The sequence below is a fragment of the Xiphophorus maculatus genome, chromosome 7 (genome assembly GCF_002775205.1).
Source record: "Xiphophorus maculatus strain JP 163 A chromosome 7, X_maculatus-5.0-male, whole genome shotgun sequence".
Taxonomy (NCBI): domain Eukaryota; kingdom Metazoa; phylum Chordata; class Actinopteri; order Cyprinodontiformes; family Poeciliidae; genus Xiphophorus; species Xiphophorus maculatus.
The window spans coordinates 7,615,324-7,628,558 of record NC_036449.1 but is presented as its reverse complement, the minus strand read 5'-3'; the positions used below and the strand labels follow the sequence as shown (position 1 = coordinate 7,628,558).

At 41.0% G+C, this 13,235-nt stretch overlaps 2 protein-coding genes across 3 annotated transcripts in view; one reads left to right on the top strand and one right to left on the bottom strand.

Annotated features, from left to right (window-relative positions):
- sema5b (semaphorin 5B) overlaps positions 1-5,285 on the bottom strand; it is a 236,644-nt gene extending 231,359 nt beyond the window's left edge. For both annotated transcript variants that reach the window (XM_023336501.1, XM_023336503.1), the window contains exon 1: positions 5,023-5,285. The gene's annotated coding sequence lies outside the window, so the exon portion shown is untranslated. The remainder of the gene's footprint in view (positions 1-5,022) is intronic.
- Positions 5,286-6,622: 1,337 nt separating this feature from the next.
- The window catches only part of pdia5 (protein disulfide isomerase family A member 5), a 62,550-nt gene continuing 55,937 nt past the window's right edge, over positions 6,623-13,235 (top strand). Inside the window, exon 1 of the mRNA XM_005802972.2 lies at positions 6,623-6,700. Within this exon, the coding sequence (XP_005803029.2) occupies positions 6,635-6,700 (66 nt within the window). The 5' untranslated portion in view covers positions 6,623-6,634. The remainder of the gene's footprint in view (positions 6,701-13,235) is intronic.

Genomic DNA, 13,235 nt, shown 5'->3' with positions numbered 1-13,235 from the left:
GTCATTGTCATCAACAGATTACAACGAGATTGAGATTTGCTCGACTCGAGTTAAGATGCAGGTTATGTGTATATACATAATATACAAAGATAAAGAAATAAATAGTACAAAATGAGAAATAAATAGACATCAGAAGATGGTTGCAGCGCCTGGAGGTGTTGCAACAGAATTTACATTTTTAACAAAGTGGTGTCAAGAGCAGAAGTTCTTATGCCTTTGAATTTAGTGCCATGATTGCCATCGGGTAAAAACAGTTTTTTAGGCGATTTGTCCTGGTTTTTATTGCTCTGTATCTCTTGCCTGATGGCAGCAGCTGGAAGAGACCATGGCCAGGGTGTGAAGAGTCATTTAAAATGTCCAAAACGTTCTTGTGGAGCCTGGAAGTGTAAATCTGTTCCATAGTGGGGAGATGGTTCAGCCTATGGTTCTCTCTGCTGCCCTAACAACCCTCTGGAGCGCCTTCTTGTCCGCGGATGTGCTACTGCCGTACCAGACACACAGACCGTACGTGAGCAGACTCTCTATGGAGCAGTGATAGAAGGCCTGCAGCAGGTCTGAGGGAAGACGGTTCTTCTTGAGTATTCTCAGAAAGTACAGTCTCTGCTGTAGCTTCTTCAACAGCTCCTTGGTGTTGGTGCTCCAGGTTGATGGAAAGAAGCTTGGAGCTAACTAAGACAAGGCAATCCTGGACCAGAACCTGTTACACGTGATTTGAAAATGGACTGGAAATTTAACCTCTAGCAGACCAATGACCCAAAACACACAGTCAAAGCTCCAAAGTTGGATTGCCCTATTAGATTCAGGACTTAGGTACTGAATCTACAATCTTTTCACATACGCTCTACTTAATCTGACTGAGCTTGAGCTATTTTGCCAAGAAGAATTGGCAGATATTCCTGTCTCTAGGTGACCAAATCCGGTAGAGTCACACCCTGAAAGACTTGCAGCTGTAACCACATCATGTAGTGATTCTGCAAAGTATTGACTTCCAGCCAGCATAATGAATTGTCCCTAACAACCAAAGGGAAAAAAAGTGAAGTCTGGTCCACTTGAGAGGCAGCAGATGTTCTGAAAAACTGATTTTACATAGACGACAGGTTTCCAAAAAGCTTGAGAAATGCCATGCTGTAAAAACGGTCTGCTTCAACTCTCTGACTCACTTTGGCTCGGCGGGTGGGAAAAGCTGCACCTGAAGATGACAAAAGAAGTCACTCCACGCTGGGATGAAACATTGTTTTTCCCTCGAATTTCTCAATGCGCTTGTGAGAACTGTTGATAAAAGCCGGTGAGAGGAAATTACACAAAGAGCGTGGCACTAGACTAGACTTAATCATGCCTCTTATCTGCATCCGTCTGTTATCTCTTTAGACAGACAGATTCACCGCAACACCCACACGCTTTGTGAAGGTCAGACCGTACTCCTCCTTTTGTTCTCAGGGTAATTTCAGATGAACGAGAGGACAGATCAAGTTCTCCTGGCATTAAACTTTCATAGCCGTTTGTCCCTCTCAAATCATGCCCGACAACAAAAAACAATTCAAATGGCGCGGTTTACAAATTTCGGGTAAAGAGGCCGCCGCCTCGTCTACTCTATGACACTTATCATATTTGTTAATGGGGATGAATTATTCATGCCGGCATCAGATGACACGCAGATACGAGCTCCTGCGTGTCATTGAAACAAAACGATCCCGCACGCTGTACAGCAGGGACAAAGAGAACCGGGAAGAAGGTGAAAGTAGAGAAAGAAGTAGTTCAGGAGGCCGAGAAAGGGGAGAATGTTGGAGTGTTTTTGGGGCGCTGGTTTGGTACCCCTCTCACCCAACCCACCCAGCCACCCACCTGTCAAGAGACCCTCATAAGTTCATCAAAGATGAAAACCTCTTTTCCATTTGAAAGGACGGAACCGGGAAATTAAAAGGAGGCTCCTAGGCTTACAAAGGCGTTAATCATCCATAGGACAAGCATGTGGGCCTGACAAAACCAGGAAGGAATAAATGAATATCAATCAAAAGTTGTTGGGGGGATAAATGTATATATGGCATTCATCGCACGTGTTGACGAGTGAACAAAGCAACAAAAACCGAAGTCAAGCCAACCCCACAGGGTACAGATGAGGCTGTTAAAATGCATGGCTGAATATGCATGAGGACGGGATAACGATATGATTTGTCACTAAGTCAAGATTAATTGATTGATTTCATGCCACCAAATACTTTTCTCTGCGCGCTTCTGAAAGGCACGGTTGTTTCAAAGCACAACAGGGGTTGCTGCCAAAGGATTTTCAGAGGGTTGAGTCACTAACGGTTTGGGACTCCCCAAAATGCAAAAAGTCCAGAATTTAATGAGTTTGACGATGCTTGTCGTCTGAGATTTAAAGCCAGGACCCAGGATTTCCTGCAAAATAAATCAAATTCCCTTTTACGTTTCAATTTTAACCCACAGGGAAAAAGTTTTCTTTTATGCTTTGCTATGTTGTTATCATTAATTAATCTAGATTCGAGAAACACACCTGTCTGGTAACATCACACAAGGAATAAAGCAGCTGATTAACTTTCTTTTTAGATTGAGCATCTGAGTTTTTCTATTCGTTTTTGTCTCTTCGATCTCAACTTCCTTCCATACTCCTACTTCAAATATGTATTGAGTCAGATTTGAAAACACAGTTGGGGTTGTGGTTAGGTTTAGGGTGAGTTCTAACCCTAACCCAGGGAAAATTTGGTTAACAAATAAAACACACAGAAGCAGCTTGTTAAGACGAGCAGAACAGACTGAAGTGGAACTATTAGCGGTTCAGAATCTGTCAAAAGTTGCTCTTCGGCTGTAAGTTTCACTAATTCCTGACGATCAGCTCGATTTCTTGCATCTCTGTGATGGCATTGATTCAAATACAAGCAAACCATAATTAGCAGGGTTCTGTTTGCTTGGGAGGTTGTTGTTTTTTTTAATGAATTTTGAGAACTTTGTATAACTTGCTGCTGGTACATCTGAAATCTTCCCAACGTGGTGACAGTAAATAATTTATTCCCCCTACTCTATTCTTCATTTCCCAGCTACATTACCTTTAAACGCTGTATTTTATGGAAGACAAACGAGCAGAACTAAAAAATGAAGAGATGATGTTGTGACGGCCAGCAAAATTACAGGGGGCCAGACGGCCAGCAAAATTACAGCGGGCCTCCCGCCCTCCCAGCCCCCTTTGGCACCATCAAGCACTTAATCCAAAGCACAAACTTGTCAACCTTTGCCAACACAAACTCCTGCCATGCTCGGTCGGATTTTAAAGCTGTTTTACTCCTAACGAGTGCAGCGCCAATTTGTGATGTTGACGCCGAACAACAGCATTTCAATGAAATTCTGCGCACGCCGCAGTTCGGATAAGGCGAAACTGCCACCCTAAGCAGTCCTGAGCCACCCTCCTGACATGTGTAAGAAAAAAGTTGTTTGATTCATGCAGCAGGACTGAGTGTGATATTTTCAGCAATGAAGACAGGCAGGAAATGGAGCAAATCTGTTTAAGAGCCAATGGCAGATAAAAGCTTGTTCAAAGGTGCTTGAAATGTAAGCACTTCAGACGGGAAAAGTCACCCAAGCGATCATCCGTGAAAGCAACCAACTTTATAAATGTCTTTATTCATTTGTTGGACCTTTGCTCCACCACACTGAAGCTGTTTTTTTTTTCCTGCTTCTGTGCCAGTGAACGTCACCTGGTAAGGTGCAGCACAGTACCGCTCAACACTGCCCTCTGTCGGGGCTTTCAGGAAAAGCTCCACAGATTCAACTCCCCAGTAATCAGCTTCAAAAAACATGCAAGGAGAGCTTCTAATGCCTTTTTTCTTTTTTCATCACGTTCAACCTGTCTTTGGTCGTATCATTTGCAGTCCAGGGGATCTCTCCCTGTCGGACATTTATCCTTGTTTAAGGATTCGAGATTAAGCGAATCTGGACTGGATCAAGGAGAAACGGGAGAAGCAATCCATCCCAAGTGACAAGCTCATGAATACAGACTTTCTGGGCTCAAGTATAAGCGATATCAGCCTCGAAGGTGATTGTAAGTTATTATTATTATTTTTATTTTAAAAAAAATTCTGGGGGTAAAATGCGAAACACGTGTAATGCTTCTTCCCGCGCGTAAAAGCTGCTTATGTAGACAATGAAAGCCACCAGATACAATTGACCATGCCTTAATTGTAACAGGAAAAACAAGGAAGACATGAGTCAAACGAGAGGTTAGATTTTTGTTAGACAGTTTTTTTTGTCGCAAATTAAGCTTCACCCACACACACACACGCACACACAAATCTCTGCGCGATAGATTTGTTTCATATTTTTTTTTCCCTTAGCCCCTTTCCTAAACTGCTATTCTCAGTGGACTCCAGGAGCACAAAGTAAGTTTGAGGCAGAGCTACTGTCGGGCAGGCTGAGGCAGCTCCTGCAGCCCACAAATGCGCCTCTGATCCTGGGATGAAACGTGAGTGGAAAGTAAAACTGGCCAGGCATTAAAAAAAAAAACTACAACATTTAATAAAAAACAAAAAAACCCTTCCCTTAACAACACCTTGACATAGAAGAAACAACCAAAAATGTTGAAGCCTAAATAAAGAAAGTGAGAAAATGTTGTAGAAAGTGTCTGCGATTTTATATTATTTGTAATAAAAAGAGCAAAACCCCTAATTATGCACATGGTATTGTGTTGAAGGAGGGTTGGTCCCGAGAGAGACGGACCCCTCCGCATGCCTGAATAGAGCTCCAAAGTGGCCACACCATTACTGATTGTGGGTGGTGTGCGTTGCAATAAGCGGCTTGTTTACTGTGTAAATAATAATAAGAAAAATAATGACTCAATGTCAGATTACATTATTTCCGCTCCTGAATGCAAAACCGATGCAGAATCCGACCTGAAAACTGAGCGACCACACACCCGAAAAAGTGCTTTGCTTTTCTCATCCCAGGCATTCTTTGCAACAACAAAAGAAAAAGTGATGTGGTTTTTTTTTTTTTTCCTTCTTTCTTTCCTCTTACCTCTAATGCGGGTTGTATTCCTCTGGACCATGAAAAAAAAAAGCCAGTCGGATGAAAACACATAAAAAAAAACAAATAAATAAAAACAAACAACAAGGGGAAGGAGGTGGTGGGAGGGGAGGGAGGGGGCGTAAAAGATCTCGCACTTTTCTGCAGCGGAGCCAGAATAGAAACAGGCTCTACGTGTTGTTTCCTCAGCCACTGCGCGTTCCTCTCCCAGAGACCTGCAGCCGATAACTGCGCTCTCTGCTCCTCCGTCGGGCGATACCACCGGGCTGAAGAGGGGAGGGGGAGGCGGGCAGAGGAGAGGAGACGAGAGGAGAGAGAACCGGGGAAGGAGAAGAAAAGGAGGGAGGAGGCTGTGGGAGGGAGTGGAGAGAGAGAGAGAAAGAGAGAGAGAGAGAAAGAGAGAGAGATGGGGGCGATTTGCAGGCGAGGTGGGGAGGAAAGACGCGCGCAACCTGCCAGAACTGGAAGTGTGTGGGGGTGCGTGCGTGCGTGCGTGTGTGTGTGTGTGTGTGTGTGTGTGTGTGTGTGTGTGTGTGTGTGTGTGTGTGTGTGTGTGTGTTGGTCGCTGCGGACTCCAGACCGGATCAAAATGAAGAGCGCCCGGGGCTTCTGGGAAACGATTTGGCCCCTGCATGTTGGTGGGGGGTGTGGTGGAGCCTGTACCTGCGGTGTCTGCGCTGGGTGGTGGTGGTGGTGGTGGTGGTAACCTAGCAATTGAACTCCCTGGGCATCAAGGAACCTTTAACAACAAACACAAGTTTTGTCTCATCTGCGCAGATGCAAAACTAGCCAAGGTGGATCTGTTTTAGTCAACTCTGTTATATTCTGTTCTGGACATTTTTTTTCTTTAAAGTTCATAGTTTAAACTGAACGCCTTACCTTGTGGGCAGATTATGCAGACTGGTATTAAAGAAAAGCTACCAAACAGACAGACTACAATCTTGTCCACAATATTCAGTCAAATTATGTTGGGAAATATAGCCATTTTGGATAGATAGATAGATAGATAGATAGATAGATAGATAGATAGATAGATAGATAGATAGATAGATAGATAGATAGATAGATAGATAGATAGATAGATAGATAGATAGATAGATAGATAGATAGATAGATAGATAGATAGAATGTGTTTGAATGAGTACAAAAGTAAATTCAAATACATTCAGCATTTTTCATATTGTCTTACTTTATTCAAATAGATCACGGACTGCAAAATATGAGTCCATCGAGTATAGCTCATCAGGCTGAAAGACACTGTCCAAACAGGTCGTTTAATTAATTATTAATTAATTATTAAAATTATTAATTTATCAATTAATAAATAGATACAAATCTATGTATTAATTACCCGCTATAATGTAATTACATGCCAGTACGTCTTGCCATATTTTGCTAAGAAGCATTTATCGTGTGTTCAGACTGGAGAGATAGCGAACGGCGGGGTGTTTGGGCCAGCTCAGGGTGGAAGGCTGCAGGTGCATACTATGTCCTTCCCGTGCCAATTTGAACAAGGACTTCATTTCCCAGGGTGCTCCGCGCCTCGCCCTACAATCCGTGGAAATCCGAATGCGCCTGCGTATCCAGACGTGGCAACGGCATCATGGCCTCCTGGATCCGCTACAGGAGAAAGATGAGAGAGGCGACAATGTTCGCGCTGGTGCTGCTGGTGAGTGTGCTTGGCACGTCTGTTTTGAGTCGCGTGGAGCGGCACGAGCTCTGCGTGTCGCTCCACGCGCGCGTGCGGGGAGATGGCGCGCGGCGTTTCCTTTGGTGGAGGAGGAGGAGGAGGAGAATGAGGAATCGGAATCGGTCTAGTCTCCAGCATGTCTCCCTAGCCTCTCTCCGCGCAGGGGCTTCGGGAGGTGAAGTTGACAGCCGCTCGGTGAAGTTCGTGCCCACGCAGACCCCCCGCTGTTATTACCGTACAGTCACGGCGGGCATTGTCGCTAGTGTTGTGTGTTTACCTGCAGACAGAGGGCGGGTTTCTGGTCTCCTGTGCTCTTCTGCGGCGTCTGAACCGGCTGGCGTTCATTGAAAACAGTAAAGTCACCGCAAGCCGAACCACTGGGATAGTTAACCTGTAACTTTTAGTTGCTGTACATACATTCTACTTTGAGTTACACAAGCAGTATTCAGGAACCGCTCTGCGCTGTTCAGCCCTGCCAGCTCGTCAGGCGGGGAAATGAAAGTATATAACTTTCACATTAGCACACCGCAGTGTATCAGTGTTGAACAGAAGTGGCCTTTGGCAGCAGTACTGAGGGCCTTGCTTGGTTTATGGAGTAACTGGCAAGAAAATATACGACGTCTCATACCGTGAGACCTGAGGTGAAAAAGCCTGGAATATAAGAATCTCAGAGGTCGCTACTAATGAGCTACATTTACTCAGTTACATTTACTTGAGCAACTTTGAAATAAAAGTTGCTCAAGTAACTTTTAGTCTAAAGTTTTGGCTTTAAGAAGCTAAAACTTCTTAAAGTAGTTTTACTGTATTATACATTTCACATAAATAGTATTGAGTACAAGTTTTGGCTGCTCTACCCGCCTCTGGAGAATCTTATGTTTTTATTCCCTAAAATGACAGAAAATGATTGATATTTTCCATTTTCGACATGTTTTTTCCCCCCCCGTTTTGTTCAGAATACTGATTCAATCTGTGGCCTGTAATCTGACATGGATAAAACACTTACTGTTTTATCTGTGACTGTATCTTAACAGCCGTTTTCAAAGGATATGTCACGCATAGTTCCTGTGGCAGAAAACAACAGATAGCGGTATGAAGAGTAGAGATGCATTGGTGAATGTGGCTGACTTTTTTTTTCTTTAATTAAAATTATTTATTTTTTTTTACCAATCCATACTGATTTTACCTGAGTCTCATCTAAGAACTATATAATAAAAAGATGAACAAACGTGGAAAATGTTTTTGTTCTTTCTTCTTCTTCCTCATTCCTCCTTCATGACTTGCATTTGGAGCAAAGCTGGCGTCACCTCTGTGGTTGAGCGAGCAAGTTGTCGTAAAACAGGATTTTGCTATTTTAAAACAGAACAGTGTTTTGTGGTTCAGTACCACTCGACCCACAAAAGCATTTCCTTATCAGTGTAGCACAATGTAAAGATAAATCAACTTTTGAACTCTAAAACATGCATTATTGAGACACATTGTTACAACAAAGCAAGAAAAAAATTACTTTTAGTTCACAAAAATGTTGTTTTTAGTTATGAAATTCATCCAAAACTTGTGAATGAGGTCAAAAAGGAAGCTGTTCGCTAATGGAAAGGTTTGGGTGTAAATTAGAACGAGAAAGTTGATTTTAATTGAATTTTCTTTTTCCAAAATGAATGAAACATGGAGGCTAAAATAATAATAATAATAATAATAATAATAATAATAATAATAAAAACAATCCCGAAACAGAATTTTATAAAAAAAAATCTGTTAACACTGGCATTGAAAATACATTAAATATGATGGATTCAATTTGGTTATACAGGCTGGTATCCATACAGCTGTAAACCAATCTTTAAAACAAACAAATGCTTTCCGGGTCTGCTTCCTGTAGTGCTGCAGCTTTGACAAACTGTTGATGCATGGGTGTTTCTGTAAACTCATCTCTGTATGCTTTTGGGCAGTGGCAGTGTTTGTTATCTTGGCGATGGGCCACTGCTCTTTGGAGCTGAAAGACATTCATTTGTATAAAGTTAGAGTACTCACTCTCAGCTATAATTGACAGAGTGTGTATCAGCAATAGACGATGCAGGAAAAATGGTTGGGGGACGTAAAATCAACTTAGTAAGTAGAAAATATTTGGTTTTTAATACTTTTATTGATCATCTCTTGTCCCAATCTTGGTTTTGAATGATAATGTTGACCCTTTAGGCGAAAAATATGAAGGTTCATCTTTATGCAGGAATTTATAAGGAATTTGACAATTTTCTTGTTTCAGGAGTTTTGAGATTTCTCCCTTTTACATGTTGTGACTGAATTAATATCGGCCCATATTATATCTAACACGCATGTTTTTGGGCTGTGGCTTGGCATTTATAATACCTTGAAAAGCCAGTAAAGCTGCAGAAAGGGATGAAGCGACTACAATATATATCTGTATTAGTTCGATAAGTAAACTGAATCGAAATTAATAATTGACTTTTATTTCTGTCTTGTTGCCGTTTGTTTCTGCAGGATTAAGGGAAGCGTTTGGTCATTGTCCGTGATGGCGACATTCGTTTCTTTCATGGTGTTGAAAGGGTGGAGAAAAATATATAATATCGGTAAATATCGGCTATAAAAGCAATATAAATATCAGCTGTTGACATTGGCCAAAATATTTCCATCAGTTCATCCCTTTTTGCAAGTATTATATTTTGTTTAAGCACATCCAAACACTAGAAATCCAACCTAAGATTACTCTGGACTGTCACAGGTGGTCGTAACACTTCCACATATTGTGTATAAAAAAAAGCAGATTATTCGAGTGACTACGAAGTGTAGTGGGGCAAGGTTTGTATGGAGAGTGGAGGAGTTTTGGCAACCGGATGAGGTCAAGGATTATTCGTCAATGCAATCAATAATAAAGCAGTCATTGTTGTTCAAAGAAAATCTCATGTTTAATTATTAACCACCAGAGATGGTTGAATTAATGCTTTTCTTCTATGCTGCTTTTCACAGACATTCAGAAAAATATAAAATGTAAACTTGGAGAGAGAAAAAAATCGCAGAACATTTAGAGAAGCACCTAAACCTAATTAGACATAAAATCAAAAAGTAAAATGTATGTAGGTAATAGAAATAAAACTTGAGACAGAAACCAGATAAAAGTTTTTTTTTTTTTTTTTTTTTTAAATAATAATCCAATAAATCAACCAGCTTACAGCCGCTACTTGGATTGTTCGTGTCAAATGTTGCATCTGTGTCACTGATAAGGTTTGGGTGTTAGCCATATTGACAGAGAAGCTAAAACAGCTGCAAAGCATTAAACTATAGACTGATATCTCAAGAGAAAAGGTAAGTCAAAAATGTCCACTAACCAATTTATATAACTGTAGGGCACAGGATGTACATTTCATTTTCTATCACCGAAAGCAGTGGGCAACCGCTTCACAGTGAACGTGTAGCTCACCTGTTGCCGTAGTTTTTCGCTTTTCAAGTATCCCAATAAACGTGCGATTGCAGAAACAGATGCAGGCGTGGTTTTAAACAAAGGATCTCTGCTGTTAAGAATGTGGTTAGGAAAGAAACTGCACAGCAAAACAGAAGTGGCTTAGATAGTTTGAAGGCGTACAGACCAACAGCTGTTCAAAATTCACTTCCCGCTGAAAGTTAAGGAAGATGCTTGAGAAACATTAAGGTGATTTGTGTTGAAGCTACAGATGGAGAATGGTTATCTTCTGTTCACATGGCATCCCGTTTTGCTTTTTATTGCAGAGCATGCGGCACACCTTATATAGCAGATAAGACTAGGAAAGGAACAGTTTACTCAGTTTAAGAAGGACATTTTAACAAACAAAGGGCTTGAGATAAAAGCATCAGTTTTTTGATGCCGGATGGCATTTAGTGTTGTGTCTCACTGGGTCTGGTTGTTCCACTGCACTGTAATCTGCTTAAAAACCAGATGGCAGAGATTCATTCACTTTGTTTTGCTTTTTTTTCTTTTTCATCATGTAACGTTGAAAAAAATAAGAACAAGACAAAATGTTTGGAGAGCAACGTAACGGCTCTTGATACCATCCATCGACGGGGAAAAACAAAACGTAATTTGGAGCATAAATTTGCAGCGTTTTCTCTTGCGTTTAGGTATTCCCGCGTGTCCTATCATGGGTAACAGCGTGAAAAATTATTTAAAAGGCTATACTAAATTGTGGCGCCCTCCTTATCTTTTCCAGCATTGATCTCCTTCGCGACAATCAGTCACTCCGACCCGCATCTTGTGCTAGGCAGTGTGGTGATAAGGAGGACAGAGATTGTAATGAAACGCACCACCATTGTAGCGGCTCTCGCGGCCAAGAGTTGTGCTAGATATCCTCGCCTGGTGAGACGGTAAAGCAAAACGTTCAGTTCACGGGCCGAGGTGCGAACCCAGTGTGATCTGCATAAACCCAGAACAGTATCACATGGCGTTAATAGACACTTGGTAATTCGTCCTACGGCTTTATTTCTCTTTAACTAAAAATATATAACATATCCATGATGAGTTTTTTTTTTCTTATCTAATCTGGATTGATTGGAACATAAAAACAGACCAGTGACCTTTTTTTGTTTTTGTCATACCATGTGAAATAGATCGTAATTTATGGTTTTGATAAATGAAATGATGAGTCAGCCTTTTCCTGCTCCAAAACATCATGTTGATGTTTCTCTGTGTGGATTAAGGATTTGACAGGTTCCTGGAAAATTGTCTCTTGCGTCATGACAAATGTTTCTTTTGAGCTCTTTAAACGGCCAGATGGTCTAACTTCCTCTCTGACCCCTAAAGGGTGGGTCATCCCTGAGTTCTTTGAGAGATAGCAAGTTTTGATTTGGAAAACCAAATTGTACTTATAGTCTCTTTAAAAAAAAAAGAAAGTATTCTCACCCCTTGGATCAATACTTTGCATATCTGCCTTTTCTTCTAGTTGAGGCTGAAGGTCTACCAGATTTACTAAAACTTTTATTTTTTTGTTGCCTAATGGCTCAAAGGGAGTCAGATTGCATAGATGACATATTTAAATGTAAATGTTCAAGTCTGGGTACTTATTCTCAACTGAATCAGTCAAGATGTCGACTGTATATTTTGATATCAATTTCTCCATTTTAGCTCTAGCTTTGTGCTTATGGTGCTTGTTTTGCTGAGAGACGAACATTCGCACAAGTCTTAAGTCTTTATGTGGCTTCTAGAAGCCATTTCCAGTTCATCTTCCCATTAACTCTGACTTGCTAAAGAAAAGCTTCCCCACATCAAGATGCTACCACCAACGTCGTTAGATGGCGGTGATGGTGTGTTCAATGTTACGAGGAGTGTTTGATTTCCATCACTCCTGCCGACTTGTTTGCAGAGCAGAACGTTATTATCTGACCAGAGCAACCTGTTTCTCATGTTTGATGTGCTCCCAGATGGCTTATGGGAAACTAAAACACAAGATTTTATAGCTTTTTTTTAAAAAAAGAAAAGAAATCAAAGCCAGATTTGTAATGTGCACATTTAACAGGTGTTATAGTAGGATTATTTTATTTTAAATGCTTCTCTTATATAACCCAAGTACATCAAGAAGTTGACTAAATTCACTCTTCAGAAGCCAAATATACCTTAAGTTACCTTCTTGATCAGGTAATAAACTGCAAGTAAAGCCTGGTGGCCCGCCAGGCTTATAATACACAGGGTCAAACCTTGCATATGAAGATATATTTGATGTTTGAACTATTAAAATAGGCAGTTATGGGTGTTGTTAGAGGGGATCTGAAGTATTCTTTGATTTCAGCTGTAACCCCCACAAATACTGGGCATCCATTGTATTATGTCCACTGTACTTAATTTTATAGTATCTTTAGACCATTTTCATAATGTGTATTACAATTACTAGTAAAGTTCATTATTAGAAAACCATTTGACTGTCTTTTCTTGACTTGTTTTGCTTTGAACAAGTAGAAACAGACCCCTAGTAAAACAGTGAAACTCTTTATGTTCTTTTCCTGCTGCTAGTCTTGAACCATTACCATAACGTTCAGGAGTTTTCCATGGAACGCCTCAGAGCTGTGGCTCTTACAGAATTAGATGCGAGATGGTGAACAAAGATCCATCAGAGATATTTGACTGACTGGATGATTTTAATGTAGAAGCTTTGAAAATCATCCACTAATCCACCTCTAAAAATAATGTAAAAGGCTTACCGGGCTCGAAGTTATCGATTATGTTGTCATTGGTAAAAAAAATATATATATCTGGGGTGGCTGTTCTCGGCTTGTATAAATCAAGCTGCATATCGTTATGGCCAATGTGCTCCCAGATGCATTCATTTCAGCCTTGAATTAATCCGTTTCTGCCTCCGTATGCATGAACCGCTTGGAGATAACGCCTTAGATGAAATCATGAGCATTGCAGTAATTCTGCTTCTGAATTGGCCTGTCACTTTCCATGTATAATAGAGAAACTGTCAGCCCCCTGTTTTTTTTGTTGTGTTTTTAATCATTGTACATCTGTCACTGAAGGATGACACACACCCTTCAA